The sequence below is a fragment of the Salminus brasiliensis genome, chromosome 9 (genome assembly GCF_030463535.1).
Source record: "Salminus brasiliensis chromosome 9, fSalBra1.hap2, whole genome shotgun sequence".
Lineage (NCBI taxonomy): Eukaryota > Metazoa > Chordata > Actinopteri > Characiformes > Bryconidae > Salminus > Salminus brasiliensis.
The window spans coordinates 24374494-24391704 of NC_132886.1; the positions used below are offsets into that span (position 1 = coordinate 24374494).

The window sequence follows — 17211 nt, forward strand, 5'->3', positions numbered from 1 at the left end:
AACCCTAACTCTGAACCTAATCCTAAACTTTATCTAAATCCAAAACCTAACTCCTAATGCTAGACCTAATCCTAACCTTAATCTAACCCCAAAGCCTAATCCTAACCCTGGATCCAATCCTAACCTTAATCTAACCCCAAAGCATAATCCTAACCCTGGATTTAATCCTAACCTTCTCAACCCAAAACCTAACCCTAACTCTGGAACGCTGGACCTAATTCTAACCTTAATCTAAATCCAAAACCTAACCCTAACTCTGGATCTAAATCTAGTATTAATCTAAAACCTAAAACTTAATGCTAACTCTGGACCTTAACCTAGTCTTAATCTAAAACCTAAAACCTAAATTCAACCTAATCCAGTTAAATCCAGTTACACAATGTTGTCAGCAGCATGTATATAACAGCTTGTTGAGGATGTGGAGATGGTGTGTGTGTATTATACCTGGTACATGTTCAGTCATTTCTCAGGTTAACATATATCAACTTGAACGTGTAATTTCAACATAGGTCTTTATCTTCTGATAATCTACTATATGTGTTCACAATTCCCAATATCTGCTTCATTTTTACTTCAGTGTTCCTGGGTACCAAGCTTAAAAAAGAGAAGAAAACAAAGCTGCTGTTTCCATTTCTGTGAATTTTATTGACATTGACTCACACTGGCTGCACATCTGAACAGTTCAAACACTGTAACATGAACCAGAGCACCTGCTGGCAGCGTAACTCATTAGCAATTATTCTTTTCTACAGCCTGACTAGGAATTTTTTTGGTTGACTTTCTGGAATGTAATGATTGGTAAGATTTCTTTACTCTTTGACTGGTATAACAGTATAAGATAATCACAGCAGCACTACACAAGAGGACTGCACTTCGAATAATAGAAAGAAGAACCAAGATGTGCATGTTGTCAGAACAATCCACACCTGAAAGAGCAAGGCAGGGAGAATCTTGATTATTTGGTTAGTAACTTTAATATATACATAAAACTATGTTTTTTTAATGAATGGAGCTCACCTTTTTTTTTGCTCATTATACTGAGTTTAGATCCATTCCCAAACAGTATCTCTCCACATGCAGCTACAGCACAGTAGTAAGTTCCAGCATCAGAGAGGCTGAGGTTCCTCTTGGGGAGTTTGTAGACACAGCTCTGTGTAGAAGAATCAGTCGCAGAACTCCCTGCACACTGCCTGTTGGAGTCTCCTTGAGTGTAGATAATTCCTGGACGAAAATCTCCTGATACATGCCTGAACCAGTACACACTGTGTTCTCCCGCACAGCGTCCGATGAAGATAGTACACTCCAAAGTCACAGAATCTCCTGGCTGAAGTGGCTGTAATGTAGGCTGGTGGAGTACAGAGATGCTGTGAATCTGTGAAGCTGAGTGAACATTACAATCACATGATGTATTTAAGCTTTCTTTTTTTTTTATCAGAAATTAGAAATAAAAAAAAAAAACATCTCAGCTCTTCACCTCTTACTATCAGCTCTGTTCCTTCCCCAAACTCCACGATGTTGGAATGAGCACTTCCACAGTAGTATGTGGCAGAATCTGAGAATAGTAACTTTTTAATAATCAGATGGGTTAGACCTTTCCCATTTACCATTTCAAACCGAGCATCATTCTTGAATTCATTATAAAAAGTGGGGTTCACATCATATTTGTAGATCGTAGAGATGAGTTGGGGCTTCTGGCCGAGTTTGTGCTTGTACCAGGAGAAGTGCATGGCCATGTCACTCTGGTAATGACAAGTAATTGTAACATTGTGTCCTTCCTGAACAAATGTCAGAGCACCGTCTCGTTCTAAGCCTTTTTGTGTTCTGACAAGATCTGAGGAACCAAAACAAACACACAACTGGTTAACCATGTAACTTGTCCAGTATAAGTATTGAAAGATAGGCAAATTCACATTAGAACTTACAAATTGGATAAAGTAGCAAAGTAAATCCAACGGTCAGCATTTTCATCTTCGGTTTTATTTTCAGACACAAGATAAAGCTCTGAAGGCTCTGGGAAGCACAAGACTCATTCGCACATACAAACGCGAAGGACTGAAAAGAAGTTATGGTGTGCTCAAAGAGCAAAACCTGATCTGTGTGAGCTACTGAACACTTCAACAACTCAGAAACAGCTGACCATGCAAATGTGTATCACTGACTTATGCTGAATGAGGACAGTTTCCTTGAAAACTGGACTGTTTACACGCAAAAGTGTGATACCTGTGGTTTCGTCTCTACTGATGTGCAATAACCTGACCTTCTTCAGTTCCACCTAACTTTCGCACATGTGCTGAATGTACTTCAAGGATGCAGGGCAAGTGATGATGAATGTGTGAAATGGGTTTGTGCACAGTAAAAACCACCTTCATTACGCAGTTATGGTTTTCTTGCTCTATATGCAGAGTATTTAAACCAAATGCATATTGATTTTCTTTTCAAATGGTATAAATCAAAGCATTTTAAATCTAAATCAAAGCATAATATAGAATGTGTGTATATAATTTTAAGCTACTCATATTCTTTTGTGTCTTATTCACTCACACTCAACACTGCTGTTTTTTCACACCTCAACACGAAAAACAAAACCACTGGCACTTCAAGTCTGTTTGCTCTGATCGAATGGTTTATGGCAACCTCTGTGGGATTTCAGTTTTAAATGAGCTTTTAGCTGACCCTTTATACCACATACAGTACTGAACTTTTGGTGTATGATTCCTGTTGCACTCTGTCAGTTACACCACATACAGACAAAGAGTCAAAAACAAGACTTTTGGCAGTCAAGTTGAGTCACTGAGACATTTTTTTCATAATAAGAAAATAAATAGAAGATTTTTTTTAAATTAAATTAAATTCAATGGTAAATTACTTATCATTTATTCATATATTATTCAAGCACACTGCCAGGGCAACAAAGGAGTGGCTTCGTAAGAAGCATTTCAAGGTCCTGCAGTGGCCTAGCCAGTCTCCAGATCTCAACCCCATAGAAAACCTTTGGAGGGAGTTGAAAGTCTGTGTTGCCCACCGACAGCCCCAAAACATCACTGCTCTAGAGGAGATCTGCATGGAGGAATGGGCCAACATACCAGCAACGGTGTGTGCCAACCTTGTGAAGACTTAGAGAAAACGTTTGACCTCTGTCATTGCCAACAAAGGATATATAACAAAGTATTGAAATGAACTTTAGTAACTGACCAAATACTTATTTTCCACCATTATTTGCAAATAAATTCTTTAAAAATCAGACAATGTGATTTTCTGTTTTTTTTTTTTTTTCTTATTTTGTCTCTCATAGTTGAGGTCTACCTATGATGTCAATTACAGGCCTGTCTCATCTTTTTAAGTGGGAGAACTTGCACAATTGGTGACTGACTTAATACTTTTTTCCCCACTGTAGCCTACAATTATTATTAATTATTATTATATTGTAGCCTTAGTCACACTAAGGCAATGTAACTTTTCAATACATCCATTTTTTTATTAAACATGAAAACACAATAAAAACATTTCAAACTGCCCCTTAAACAAAAACTATTCAGTTGATTCATCATGAAAAGGAACAGTTAGATTCACGATGTGTCCCTGCACTCAACAACTCTGATTGCTGCTCAATCTCTCTTCGCATCACAGTGTCAGCATTCTGCATTTATTACTATGCTATATTTAATGTGTTGGGCTAAACTCTTCCTGATGCCCTAAAAAACAATGAGAGATGTGACTGTTTTAACTACTAAGAAAAAAACATCTTTAAGTATGAGGCCAGTGGTAAGACCTGCTTCACCTTTCGCAAGACTTGCCACTATTTGTGCCAACATGAGATTACCCCAGATTGCTAGCTGACCTGCATGAAAATGGCTGTGTTTGACTGGTGAATACAACATGACCCCATTACAATTTGAAAGAGGTGTGGGGGTGTAAGAAAGAAAAGCATAGAATCCAGAGTGAAAAGCAGAGTTGTATTGTGTGATGCTTCTGAAACAACTGAATAAAGAATGAAATTATAATAAAATTCCAGAATTAATCTGAAGTGATTGGAGGCTAAACTTAGTTTTGGTGCTTATTGTTTTGCATATGGAATTATTGTTAACAAAACAATGATGGATATTAATATGATAAGTGGTAAATGAATGACTGTGTATTGTAAAAATGATTTAATGAATAATTGAATGATTATGTTAAGTGATTCTAAACTTTTAAACAGTGTAATTATTTAATTATTAGTTACTATTTTATTATTTATTTAATTAGTAGAAAATGCCATAAATAGTCCCTATTAGTGGGAAGCCCTTAGTCTCTAGCGAGAGTTGCGTAATACAGCGTTAACCCTCCCAGGGTACATGTATATAAAGGGCTGCTGCACCAGTCCTTGTGTGCATGCTTGTTTTGTCTGAATTGTACTAGTCCTGTACTACAAGACCTCCTTAGGAAAACACATCTGAGTGAGTAATAATAACATTTTACTACAAAATAAAATGTAAAAGGATAGCAGGCTACACCTAGAGAGGTAGCACGTTGCTCACTTTTGCTGGTAACCAGAAATCTTTAAATTCTGTCTTATAGTATGAGCAACATTGTTTGATTCTTTTCTAAATAGGTCCTCCTCTTCAGCTTCATCATTTGAAAATGAACAGCTATATCTTGGTTCTTTTTGTAATCTCTCACATGTGTAAGTAAATATGCATAGTACATATATAAACTTGACCAATGTGGACCAAAAACCTGTAGAATAATTAAGATGTGGTTGTTTTTTTCAGGTGCCATTACTTCTGGTAACATAGTTCAACAGGATCTTTGGAAGGTCACTGAAGTTGGAAGCAGAGTTAATCTACCCTGCGTAACTTTAGATGATAAAAAAAGCATAATTATGTGGATAAAACAAAAGCATGGAGAGAAACCTCTTGTAATCGCTACATCATATCACGACCAACCTGCAGTATTTCATAATGGCTTTGATATGAGTGGCCGCTTTGAGACACAGATAGCAGCTCTCACTTTTAATTTGACCATCTCCAATATTGAACCATCAGATACTGCAACATACTACTGTGCTACCACATTTCTTTATGATATCACCTTTGGGGAAGGCACCTTTCTTATTGTCAAAGGTATAAAAAGCATTAAATTAAATTAAAGTAATAAACTTTTCTATTTCTATGTTGAGGAATGTGAATATATATATATATATATATATATATATATATATATATATATATATATATATTATTTTATTTATTTATTTTTTCTTGAGGTACATCACTGACAACGCATGAGGTTCTCCAGCAGCCTCCGATAGAGTACGTTCAGTCAGGAGATTCTGTGACCCTGGAGTGTACAGTCAATACTGAGGGCTGTTCAGAAGACCACAGTCTGTTCTGGCTCAGACATGGATCAAGAGAATCTACTGCAGGAATCGTCTATAAAAACAGGAGTGATCAGTGTGAAAAAAGCTATGAGACTGGTTCGTCTACACAGAGCTGTATCTACAAACTCCCCAAGACGAACTTAGGCCTCGCTGATGCTGGAACTTACTACTGTGCTGTAGCTGCATGTGGAGTGATACTGTTCGGAAGTGGAACTAAACTGGACATCACAGGTCTCTTGCTATTCACTTTTAGTTTTAAGCAAATATAAAATAAATAGGCCTCATTTACCCTGTTTATCTTTCTAATCATTTTCTAAAACTGCAGAATTGTTCACAGCTCTGCTCTTATGGATTCCTTTGTGCTAATAAATTGTACTAATCCCAAACAAGTAAACATTGCTGAATGTCAGAATCTTTGTAATCTAATTAGTGCATTTTCATATTCTTATGAATAGTTGGTAAATGAGGCCAAATGAACCCTGAATTGATGTAACTGAAATATGATGGGTGACCTAACCATTTTTATATGATACTATATATTGTTACAGGTGAAAATCTCCAAGTGGCTGACAGTTTTTTTATTCATGTACTGATCTTCTCAAACATAATTTTGTTCTTGGCAATCGTCTTATTTGTTGGTGTGCAGTGTAAAAAACATTCAGAAGGTGAGCAATTTTTGTGTTACTTCAATTTTCCTATTTTCCTATTTTCCTACGTGTTTGTTGTTTTTTCTTCGTTAGTTCACATTCAGAGCTCATTTATTTGCCCATTCTTTGTTTTCCTAAAGGATCCCCAAACTATGAGATGTCGTTGGATGCTCATGTAAGTCAGAAGTTGACTTTATCATACTGTTTAATAATTTTACTTAATTAGAAAATACTAATTTTGTTTTGATACTGTGTCATTTTTCAGAGTTTACTTGCAGGAAATCCTATTAAATCCTATTAAACCCTCCTTTTGTAGATTGCATGTGATGAAGCTTTGAACCTTGCAGCATTGAGTTTTGCCAATAAACCACTTTCTGCCAGAGGTACTAGAAGACAGCAGAAGCTTTTAGACACTAAAGTGTACTCCCAGGTGATATATCAACAAAGATGAACTTTGAACATTGTATGTTTTGATGTGCATTAAGTAAACTGTGAAAATTGTGATTAACATTAAAGTTGCAAAAACTACAAAGTAACTTGAAGGCTTAAAAGGAAAAGAAGTCAAGAAAGCAGAAAGTTCTGAGTAAATGAAAATAAATAATAAAAACAAATATTGTGGAATTGTAGATTTACTTGATAATTACATGTACACATGTTCTGGTTATTTGGTGGTATTGTGATTTATTTTTTTCAAAACTGGCAAGAAGAAATAAAAGTTCCTCAGAATTCTACAGCCGTGTGTTTTCTTTTTTCTTTTTTTTTTGATGGTATGAGAGCCCTTTCAATTGGTGATGAGAGTTTAGAATACAAAGTAGTGATGGTTGAACACTGAATTTGTGAAGTACAATGTATTCAGTAACATTTGATTGCAATATAATTGTAATTGTTACATATACAAAAAAACATATTTAGCTATTTACGTAATGTATTCCATTTTAATATGTGTGCAATAACTCAGAGGTACAATAATTTAAACTGATTTATACACTATCTTCCATTTTTTGTTGTCACAGTTACTGTCACTTTGCCACTTTACTATATACATATAATTTCTAAACATGTACATATTTCAATTATTTCTCTTTTTTGTTTTAAATTTTACAGAGTGTTTATTCTTACATGAATGATTGCTACTGTAACAAATGCAATTTCCTTCCTGGGTTCAATAAATATTTCTGATTCTAATTCTAAAATACATAGCTCAACTTTAGTTCATAGACAGATACCCTGACATTTATCTGTCAATAGAACATTTTCGGAATAGGCTTCTGGTTTATCAAATCACTCATGGTCTAACTCATGTAGACTTGTACGTCAACAGGACAAGAAATACAGAACTGAGCAGGACAGTGTTATTGAGGGTAAATTGTTCATGAGGAAAACTGTACAACAGTGTTTTTTTTATAACACATTCCTACAAAACATTTTGCATTTACAATAGCTAGATTTATGTAACATTGGGTTTATTGTAATGAAATGATTTTTTTTGTATTGTATTTTATATACAAACATGCTGACTGTTCAGAGAGATGTATGACCTTTAGTCTAGTGCAAACATACTAGAATCATATAGGAGGGTTAGCAGAAAATGTAAATGTAAAAGTGTAAAAATGTAAATGTAAAAATGGTATTTTCTTCTTTTTACTAATGTCTGACATTTGTGGTCTATGTCTAATAGTTGGCAAGTAACCACTGGCAAGTACAATGTACAATACTGCCAACCTGCTACTGGCAAGTGCAATTAACAAAATACAATGAATTTAAAATGGGTGTAAAATAGAGCAATTGGGGAGTGGGAGGCAGCAGTCAGTATAGCAGTGATATAAGAAACGTGCTCAGGCTCAACACTGACTGCATTTTCAGAATTCAACTCACAGTTTTAGTCAAAATTGAATGCCAAATTCTCTGATGTCTTTAGCTGCTGCCCATACCACCTATATCTAAGGCTCTGCCAAAGTGACTTTAGCTACACTATAGCAGCTAAAAGTGTAGGTTATGATGTTAACCAGTGAATTGTCTACTTATTCTGTATTTTTATTTCCCAAAACATGAATTTCATAAATAAACACATCCCATTTATCCTAAACGAGTTACCTTTCATACATGCCTACAAAATTATGATAATAAAAAAATAATAATTATTGCAACACTTTATCGTGAGTGTAATTAAAAAAAAATAATAATTGCACTCACTACCCACACTAACTTCAAAATAATGTGGAGCAGTGACAGGTCAATTTCCTAGCTGTGTAGGTGGGTAGAAAACATATCTGCATCCTCTTTCAATGTATTTTATTACAGGTTTATTATTACAGATATTGTTATTTACAGCTTAACTACAGAATGTCTGCCTGTCCCAGATGTTGCATATCTTTAAATGAATAACAAACTGCAAAATTGTTGCACTGAGAAAAAAGAATACCTCAAATTTCCTTAATGCTTTAAATCACAAACAGGACAGAGGGTCCATGCTTAACTGTGAGAATATCTGTTTTAGAATAGAAATGCTCTCTAAACTCGTAATAACATATCACCCCCTGGTGTACATCTACATCCTCTCTTTGACAATTTTGACCTATTTTGAAATAGTGTCAGCCACCCAACCAGCCCCTGTAGAGTGTCTCCCACCAGTCTCTGCCTCACTAAGACAGTTACTGTAACCAGAGTTGCACATCCCAGTTCTTTTAGAGTTCTTTTTTTCATGCTTTGAAAATGAGTAGATTCATTTTCATGATAATTCTTCTCCCCCAAATGTGTAAGTATAAATATATTTGCAGTTATTTATTCTGCATGATTGCGTTTATGCTTTATTAATGAGAACAATATGTGTACACTGATTATTTTGTTGTTTGTCAGGTCCCGCTAAATCTGGTAATGTAGTTTTCCAGGATCTTCTGAAGGTCGCTGAAGTTGGAAGCAGTGTTAATCTACCCTGCATAACTTTAGATGATAAAAAAAGCATAATTATGTGGATGAAACAAAAGCATGGAGAAAAACCTCTTGTAATCGCTACGTCATATCAGCTCCAACCTGCAGTATTTCATAATGGCTTTGATATGAGTGGGCGCTTTGAAACACAGATAGCAGCTCTCACTTTTAATTTGACCATTTCCAATATTGAACCATCAGATACTGCAACATACTACTGTGCTATCACATTTCTTTATGATATCACCTTTGGGGAAGGCACCTTTCTTTTTGTCAAAGGTAGGAGGAACATTTAATTCTGCATTAATGATGAGTAGTATTAAGTGTAGTAGATATAAGCTTGCTGCTATTTGATTTTTTTTTTAAGTTCTCCAGCAGCCTGTGTCTGTGATAGAGCCGGTCTACTCAGGAGATTCTGTGACCTTGGAGTGTACAGTCAATACTGAGGCTTGTTCAGGAGATCACAGTGTGTACTGGTTCAGACATGGATCAGGAGAATCTCATCCAGGAATCATCTACACTCATGGAAACAGGAATGATCAGTGTAAGAAAAGCTCTGAGACTGGTTCTCCTACACAGAGCTGTGTCTACAAACTCCCCAAGAGAAACCTCAGCCCCTCTGATGCTGGAACTTACCACTGTGCTGTAGCTGCATGTGGAGAGATACTGTTTGGGGATGGAAACAAACTAGATCCAAAAGGTAAAATGACAGATTTATATAGAGCAGTGAATTTAGAGCATTTATGTATGTATTATGTATCATGTATCATGTATTTTGATTCTTTGGGTGCACCATGTTTCTAATCTAGGCTCTTAAGATAATCCTTTATTAGTCCCGCAGTGGGGAAATTCTTGTGTTTTACAAATGTAAATATGTTTTACTTATTTACTTATTCATTTCAATCAAGGCAATTCTTTTTTCTTCTGAATTTAAACAGACAGTTGTACATTTTGGAGTCCAATTGTTCTTGCGTTGACAACTTCAAATGTAATAACTGTGTGTGTGACTGTAATTCTGGGAGGACTCTTATGCCAGAAAAAACAAAAATGTAAGTCTAAAGTAACACTGTGTTTTGTAACAAGAACAAAAACATTACTGATGACATTACTGGTTTGTTTTAACAGAAATATAAATTGTATTTTTATAGGTGCCATTGATGCCACTCAATTGAATCAGGTAAAAGCAGTTTAATTTTTTTTGTATAGACGTGTGTGTTGATGTGAGTCCATATTTACCATGCTTTCTATAATATTATTTAAAATTACATTTATTTTTCTAAGTACATGTTCATTTTATACACAAAAAACAGTAGTTATAAAGCACATATTAATATATTATACATTTAATAACTACTGACATTATTATGTACTGTAGAGTTTGGACAATTTGGACAGTACTGAAGTTTTCATGTATACTTGTGTTTTCATGTTATTTAAAAAAAATAACATACATTTTCTGGGTTATGTCACTGTCAGTATGGCACATCTGGAAACTCAGGTTTGTGGCTACTCTTCTTATAAAATGTGCAATATAAATTGCATTTATATACAACATACAATGCTGTGTATTTGGCTCCATCTAACTTCTAACGTCTGCAAACCTATTCTGTTTGCCAGTCTTGCATGATATTTTTTTCAGTAAAATATCTCTTCTTTATATAGCTCAGGCAAGTGTCCAGACGATGCAGACTGTGGATATATAGATCATTTTTGTCATTTGGATTTTTGGTGCATGGTCTTCTCTAAGCAGAGCCACTGTGGCTAGATTCAATGCTAGCTTGAATTCTGCTGGGTGGTTTGAGTTTTTACTCCAAAACAGTGCATAAACAACCTGCAACCATGTTTGAAAAAAAACAACAACTGTGACCTTACATGTGTTTTTGTACACCACACAGACTCTTGTGTGACCCTGATCAGTCATATGGTGTTTAAACAATAATGACAAGTTGCGTAGTGTGAACAGTACAGCAATCTAGACACTACATAGTAACATAGTGTATACTCAAACAATTTAATCTGCCACAAAAATAACACCCCTTCCTCCCTACTCTCTCTCTGCTGTTCTGTTTCCAAAAACATGGCAATGATTGATGGTAATTTGACAACACAGTTAAATGACACTGCACCATAATTTAAGGTGGAATGAAAAGATTTCAACAAATGTTCTTGAATAAGAAGCAAACTTCAGCTTTGGAACTTTGGAAATATGTAGCAGAAAAAACATCTCTCCTTTAACCCTAAAGGTTTTACTAGGGTGTCTTTTTCCTCAGTGTTGCTCACTAACTAGCTAGGTAGCAGCACTATGTAACATCTATCCTTAACATGTATTTAAGGTGCTATGGAATGCATTTATTGAGTGCTTTACATTTTTTGATGCATAAATAGTAAGTGTGGGATTTTGTTTGGGGCAAAAGGCCCCTTTACAACTTTGTTGTGTTGTCTCAAAAGGAAACATGCTGATCTTCCTGTTACAGTGGCCTTGTGTGTGTGTGTGGGGGGGTGACAGCTTGCAGAACCAGGATGTTATAGCACAGTTTTAACACTTCAACAAAAACACAATAATTCTTCAAGTGTTGCTGTCCTCTCCCTCTCCCTGTCACCCTGGAGCACAATGCGCTGTTACCAAGCTGAAACGATTGAAGCCAAGTTAGCTTTTAGCCTTGCCCCTACTCGCTTCCCTGGGTTTGGCTTTCTTACCAGTTTTCTTGACTCTACAGGAGCCTAAAACTGTTTGTCCCTTGTCCTATCCTTGTCCGATTGAAACTAAGGATATTTTCGGAATAAACAGTGAAACACTTTTGTCGCTCTGAGTAAGAGCATCTGCTAAATGCCTTCATTGTAAATGTACATGAAATAGAGGGGTTCTACAGGGTGAATACTTGTGCAATCACAAGGTTTGTGTATTAGATGTGAATCCATGGTATGATGTCCCAGGCTTCTGTAACTGAAGAAGCAAAATGTACTTTCTGGATGGAAATCTTGTAATTAAAAACTGTAAACCTACTTTTTAACTTTTGTGTTTGTCAAATTGTGTTTCTTTCTTTTACACCTGGATCAGGCTGAAGACGGAGATGCCTTGAATTATACATCGATAATTTTCACTCAGAGAAACCCTACCTCTGAACGAACTGGAAAGATGGAGATGAATCAAGAACAGGCCTTGTATTCACAAGTAAAAAAAACATGAGCAAGAATGAGAATGTGTTTGTTTTCTGTTTGTTTATTTGTTTTATTTACAGTAAACACTGTACATTACACTGTAGCTTCCTTGTTTGTTAGTTCTGTAATATATAAAATAAAAAGAATTATTTGTTATAATTATAACAACAATTATTATTATTATATTATTTAATAATTAATAATAATTTAAGTTGTACTAGCAATTCTTGAAGCAAAGTGAAGAAAATCCATGTTTTTGTTTTTTTCTTAAAACTTTTGGATGTTTGGGGCCAGTAAACCAGTTTACTTTAAATTACAGCCTCAATCATATTTGTACATCTCAATAAAAAAAAACTTAAACTTAGCAATGCTATGGTATTTGCTTCAACCTCTTGAACCCACATATTAGATTTAAAAATGTTGGGTATTGCATTATTATACTGTCAGCTCAGTTTAACATAACTGCTCATGCCTGAAGGCATACAGCATCTAAACTATTCAGTCAAAAACAATTTAAAGTCAGGGATAAGATTAGGTCAATATGAATGATCCTCGTGATATTTTGATATCCAGGGCAGTGCTGTATGTAACTAGTCTCAGAGAAAGGTAGATGTTCCAGTAGGCGACGGTAAATTAAGCTCAATTAACATTTTAACTTATTGGGCCAATGTCAACATGTAACTATATCTATCATTATATATATCTATCTTTTTTCTGTTAATAACCTGAGCTGTCAGTACCTTTGTTATAATTATATTTATATGCTACAAACATGATCTAACAAAGCTGGAAATTTGATGATGTGTCACAAAATGTTCCCATGGAAATTACAAATCATTGATTTTAAAATCTTCCTCCAAAGTATTGTGACCTGACCGGCTCCCCAAAAGTTTCACACAGAGTACAGAGGCCACTTCAGTCCACATCTCGATTTATTATGCAAATCGATTATTGTATATATAATATACAATTTGCTTATTGGCCATTTTGAATAAAAATACATTTTGGGTGGTATCTGACCTCTGCACAGCACCATAGGCAATATATTAACTTTGGGGATGTTTACATGTTGCATGTTCTGATTTAATTGAACCACTTGAAAAGAATGGCGTTCCCACTCAAGCTGCTTTGTGATCAGATTACCATCAGCTCAGACCACATTCAGAGGTGATCAGAGGCGCATCTTAACCACATTTAACATCTTGCTGTAAACAGAAAGCGTTTCTATATCCAGACAGTTAGACAAGCATATCCGCATCTGTTGGATAAGTTATCATGAGGAATTATTACTGTTGTAGATACTGGTCTCTCTGTCTCTCAAGCTTTGAGTAAGTGCTTATTTACTGGTAGATGATTGACCACAGCAGTACTTTCCTTTATTGTACACCACCACAATTCCTCTGAACCATTTCAGAGCCATCCCATCTTAGCTAAAAAACGTCAGTTACAGAAAGTAAAAAGAAAATTTTGTATGTAACCTGTAGCACTGCATCATGTCTGCCCTATGTTGTTGTCACCCCAGTGTTTATATATAATGGCATGAATGAAGTTCTATAGATAAAGTTCTACAGAAATAATGACAATAATTCAAGAAAAGTAAATGAGAATTAAAATACATGAAAACATTTATGTGTAAAAAGCAATATATAAAGATATATAGAGAGATACTGGGATTTATACTAATTATAAACTTATACATTAATCATTCTATAATGAATACTAGTAGGTACCATGACGATTTGTTGAGATTGATTTTAAAACTGATGTTGTTCTATTGATTGTTCTTCACCTGTGCGTACACAGGCTGGTCATTGCTGTTCTTTGTTCGGCTTCTTCTTGAGAAGGAAGCCTGAGTAATGCTGAGAGCTGCGTAGTTCAGGTCACCAGGGTCCTCAGCCTATCAGATGCCAGAATCAAACATGTAATCTTAAATGTTAAATGAGTGTAATATATATAGGAAAAAGTCAAATAATAATTACCTGGTTCACATAGACGGCATTGCTTTCAACAGCTTCTTAAACAAACAATAGATAGATAGATAGATAGATAGATAGATAGATAACATTGTAACATTCCAACATTAGCAAAACCTATCTGAAACCTATCTGCAAAAACTATCTGTAAACCTTACCTCTGTGTTGATGGTTGTGTAATTTTCTGCACAAAAATAAAACCATAACCACAGATATGATGTTTGATGCTGCTAAAACAATGATGGTTGGATCCAAAATGCTGTTCTCTATAATAAAGATGAAAGCACATCTGCTTAAAATGCTGAGGAATAAAGCGGTATATTAAATATACATTCTGTTTTGCTGTAAATATTGACAGCACACATAACTATAATATTTATTTACAGTGACAACATGTTATGTTGTATATACTTTGTTATGAATTGAGCACAAAACTTAATCATTGACACAACATACTTACAGAATTTTTATTACCTTATTTATTTGTTGCACTTTTTTTTTAAAGTGAACCTAAAGCCTATGATTTGCTATTTAATGCAATATGGTGAATAATTTAAAAACAAGGTTAAAGACCTCTAGTAATGTTCTCTGTAAAGTTGCACACACACACAAACCCACAAACAAACAAAAACTGATATACAAAGTGTAAAAAACAAAATGAAAACATGTTACATGCATATCTTTTAAGCATTCAGTTTTTAAGAGACAAATATAATTGAATCCAACATAAAAGAGAGTAAATGTAAACCACTAGGTAGCTTGGTACCAATACACTTTAGTGCGAATGGCAATTTAACATTATAATAGAGGTATTAATAACTAATCGCACAAAGAACAGGGCTTAATTAAAAGTTAATTATATTATACAGATAGGGTAAAGAAATCTTGGTTAAGCATGGTGTGCTTGCATTTTCAGGGAATCAAACCCTAGTTTGCCACGGTAGGTCAGTGTTGGTACCTACTACATTACACCAACCATTTTTATGTCAGAACAACTTATGCTTGGTATGCTAACAAGATTGTAGGGATTAAAATTAAAAAGTTATTTATTTTACCACTTTAGGTTTAATTTATCCTGATATTAATGATATTAATGCACTCAGCTAAGCCAGACATGTTTTATCATTGAAATAAGAGAAAACTGAAAATCAAAAGGAAAAGTATTTGCTACAGTAAATCTGATGGTAGTGTAACTGCTTTCTTAAAATTCACCACAGGATGCTGTATGACACCACAGTAAACCACAGTTATGTACATGTAGCATACTGGCTTGAGTGCATTTCTGTGTGTACAGAAATTCCATTGCTGTTTATCTTAATCTACAAGCAATGTAAACATTTCATGCACATTTTCTATGATAAACATTTAACATGTGTGGAAATATCAGATGGCCTCCAGTAACTTGGGATGTAGATTGAAGTCTGAAGACTAAAAATCATGTATGGTACCGCTAGCTTGATACTATTTGAAGGGATTTCAAATATTTGATCTTACCTACAAAGTCTAATTTAGTTCCATTCCCAAACAGTATCTCTCCACATGCAGCTACAGCACAGTAATAAGTTCCAGCATCAGAGAGGCTGAGGTTTCTCTTGGGGAGATTGTAGACACAGCTCTGTGTAGAAGAACCAGTCTCAGAGCTTTTCTTACACTCATCACTCCTGTTTCCATGAGTGTAGATGATTCCTGGATGAGATTCTCCTGATCCATGTCTGAACCAGTACACACTGTGATCTCCTGAACATCTTTCTGTGAGTATTGAGCACTGCAATGTTGTATTGCCTCCTAGTTCAACAGGATCCAATACTGGTTGTTGGACAACACCATGGTGATCTGCAAGTGTACATACAAGTGAGAGTGATATATTGTGAGTTTCGAAGAAGAATTTATAATTTTAGAAGCTTTATCAGTTTGAAATTTGGAACCTAAATTTTTTAAATATTTATGCCATTGAAAAACCTATAGTAACAATGAACCAGAATGTACTGATGTAACAGCCTAGGGTATACCTTCGAGGACTAAAACTGTGCAGGTTCCTAATCCAATGTTTGAATAATCCACAGCTGCACAGTAGTATGTTGCTGAATCAGATGGTTTTGCTTGTGAGATATTCAGAGTAAAACTGTTTTTTTCTTTTAATGCAATAAAGCGTCCGTTCCTATTAAAACCGTTATGATATTTAACTGATGCAGAACGAAAAACAGAAACAACAACCAAAGGTTTTTCTCCTGGAATCTGTTTGAACCATACAGCTGCTGATGCATCAATGGATGTAAAAGAACAAATCAGACTAATATTTTCCCCAACATGACCGAATTTTAGCCTTTCTAGGAAGACAAGTTGTCTTCTCTCATCAATGTCCTCATTTGTTGTGGCACCTAAAAAAATAAGAGTTTGAACATTTACACAAAACAATTTATTAGAAATGACAGTGATTTGTAATATTACAGGAAACCAAAGTGTTATTATTGTTAAAAATCCAAGAAAACTGAAATGAAACAGTACCTAATGTCATTGACAGTAAAACAGCCGCATACAATTGAATCATTGCACAACTTAAATGAAGGTAATGTGTCACCTATAGAGAAAAGAATCAACACATTAAATATACATACAACAACATTATACAATTAAGTTAGGACGTACAGTAGAATGCAGTCCAATGTCACTGGAATCAGTCTCACTTACAGTTTCTGAAGGACAAAAGTCTTCTTCTAACGTGGGAAGCATCCATGCATTGCTCTTCTACAAGACTTCTAGAAGAGAAGCTTTCTGATTCTGTGCTGACAGCGGATTGGCTCCAATAGCAAGAAGATGAATTGGACCTCCTACACTCATGTCACAGGCACATATATGGAACACCATATGCAAATCACCAAGTCTGGGTAACAAACTTGTTGTGGTCGAAAGAATTTTACTAATTTATTCAACTCAATTCATATTTCAAACAAAGAGACTTACCATGTAAAAATTAAGAGAATAAAAAAAAAAGTTTTGGTATGTTTATTTTAATGAAGAATATTTTTGGTACTACTACACACATTGTGTGCACATGATGGCAGCACATGAATACTCTGAAATGCAACCTTGACACACCAGATATTTCATTTTAAAACACTGGAAATCTGAAAATTCTATTTTACAA

At 35.0% G+C, this 17211-nt stretch overlaps 3 protein-coding genes across 3 annotated transcripts; 1 reads left to right on the forward strand and 2 right to left on the reverse strand.

The window, feature by feature from the left end:
- Positions 1-674: 674 nt before the first annotated feature.
- Positions 675-1999, reverse strand: LOC140561650 (uncharacterized). Its single transcript, XM_072686881.1, has 4 exons — positions 1923-1999; positions 1475-1831; positions 1018-1380; positions 675-926 (listed from the first exon to the last, which is right to left on the reverse strand). Exons 1-4 carry the CDS (start codon positions 1966-1968, stop codon positions 730-732), a joined length of 963 nt encoding a protein of 320 aa, XP_072542982.1. The 5' UTR covers positions 1969-1999; the 3' UTR covers positions 675-729.
- Positions 2000-4861: 2862 nt separating this feature from the next.
- Positions 4862-6307, forward strand: LOC140562735 (uncharacterized). The gene is made up of 5 exons (XM_072688595.1): positions 4862-5102; positions 5246-5590; positions 5908-6024; positions 6147-6181; positions 6272-6307. Exons 1-5 carry the CDS (start codon positions 4862-4864, stop codon positions 6305-6307), a joined length of 774 nt encoding a protein of 257 aa, XP_072544696.1.
- Positions 6308-13030: 6723 nt separating this feature from the next.
- Positions 13031-16826, reverse strand: LOC140561651 (uncharacterized). Its single transcript, XM_072686882.1, has 7 exons — positions 16755-16826; positions 16572-16644; positions 16076-16444; positions 15561-15899; positions 14225-14332; positions 14073-14104; positions 13031-13990 (listed from the first exon to the last, which is right to left on the reverse strand). Exons 1-7 carry the CDS (start codon positions 16794-16796, stop codon positions 13865-13867), a joined length of 1089 nt encoding a protein of 362 aa, XP_072542983.1. The 5' UTR covers positions 16797-16826; the 3' UTR covers positions 13031-13864.
- Positions 16827-17211: the final 385 nt, after the last annotated feature.

Coding starts and splice junctions, on each gene's coding strand:
- LOC140561650 (XM_072686881.1), bottom strand. CDS start 1,968: ATGAAAATGCTGACCGTTGGATTTACTTTGCTACTTTATCCAATTT. Junction 1,832..1,922: donor TTTGCTACTTTATCCAATTT/GTAAGTTCTAAT, acceptor TTGGTTCCTCAG/ATCTTGTCAGAACACAAAAA. Junction 927..1,017: donor TATAATGAGCAAAAAAAAAG/GTGAGCTCCATT, acceptor TTGCTCTTTCAG/GTGTGGATTGTTCTGACAAC.
- LOC140562735 (XM_072688595.1), top strand. CDS start 4,862: ATGTGGATAAAACAAAAGCATGGAGAGAAACCTCTTGTAATCGCTACA. Junction 5,591..5,907: donor AACTAAACTGGACATCACAG/GTCTCTTGCTAT, acceptor ATATTGTTACAG/GTGAAAATCTCCAAGTGGCT. Junction 6,025..6,146: donor GTGTAAAAAACATTCAGAAG/GTGAGCAATTTT, acceptor GTTTTCCTAAAG/GATCCCCAAACTATGAGATG.
- LOC140561651 (XM_072686882.1), bottom strand. CDS start 16,796: ATGCTTCCCACGTTAGAAGAAGACTTTTGTCCTTCAGAAACT. Junction 14,333..15,560: donor AACTAAATTAGACTTTGTAG/GTAAGATCAAAT, acceptor TCTTTATTATAG/AGAACAGCATTTTGGATCCA. Junction 14,105..14,224: donor ACACAACCATCAACACAGAG/GTAAGGTTTACA, acceptor TTGTTTAAGAAG/CTGTTGAAAGCAATGCCGTC.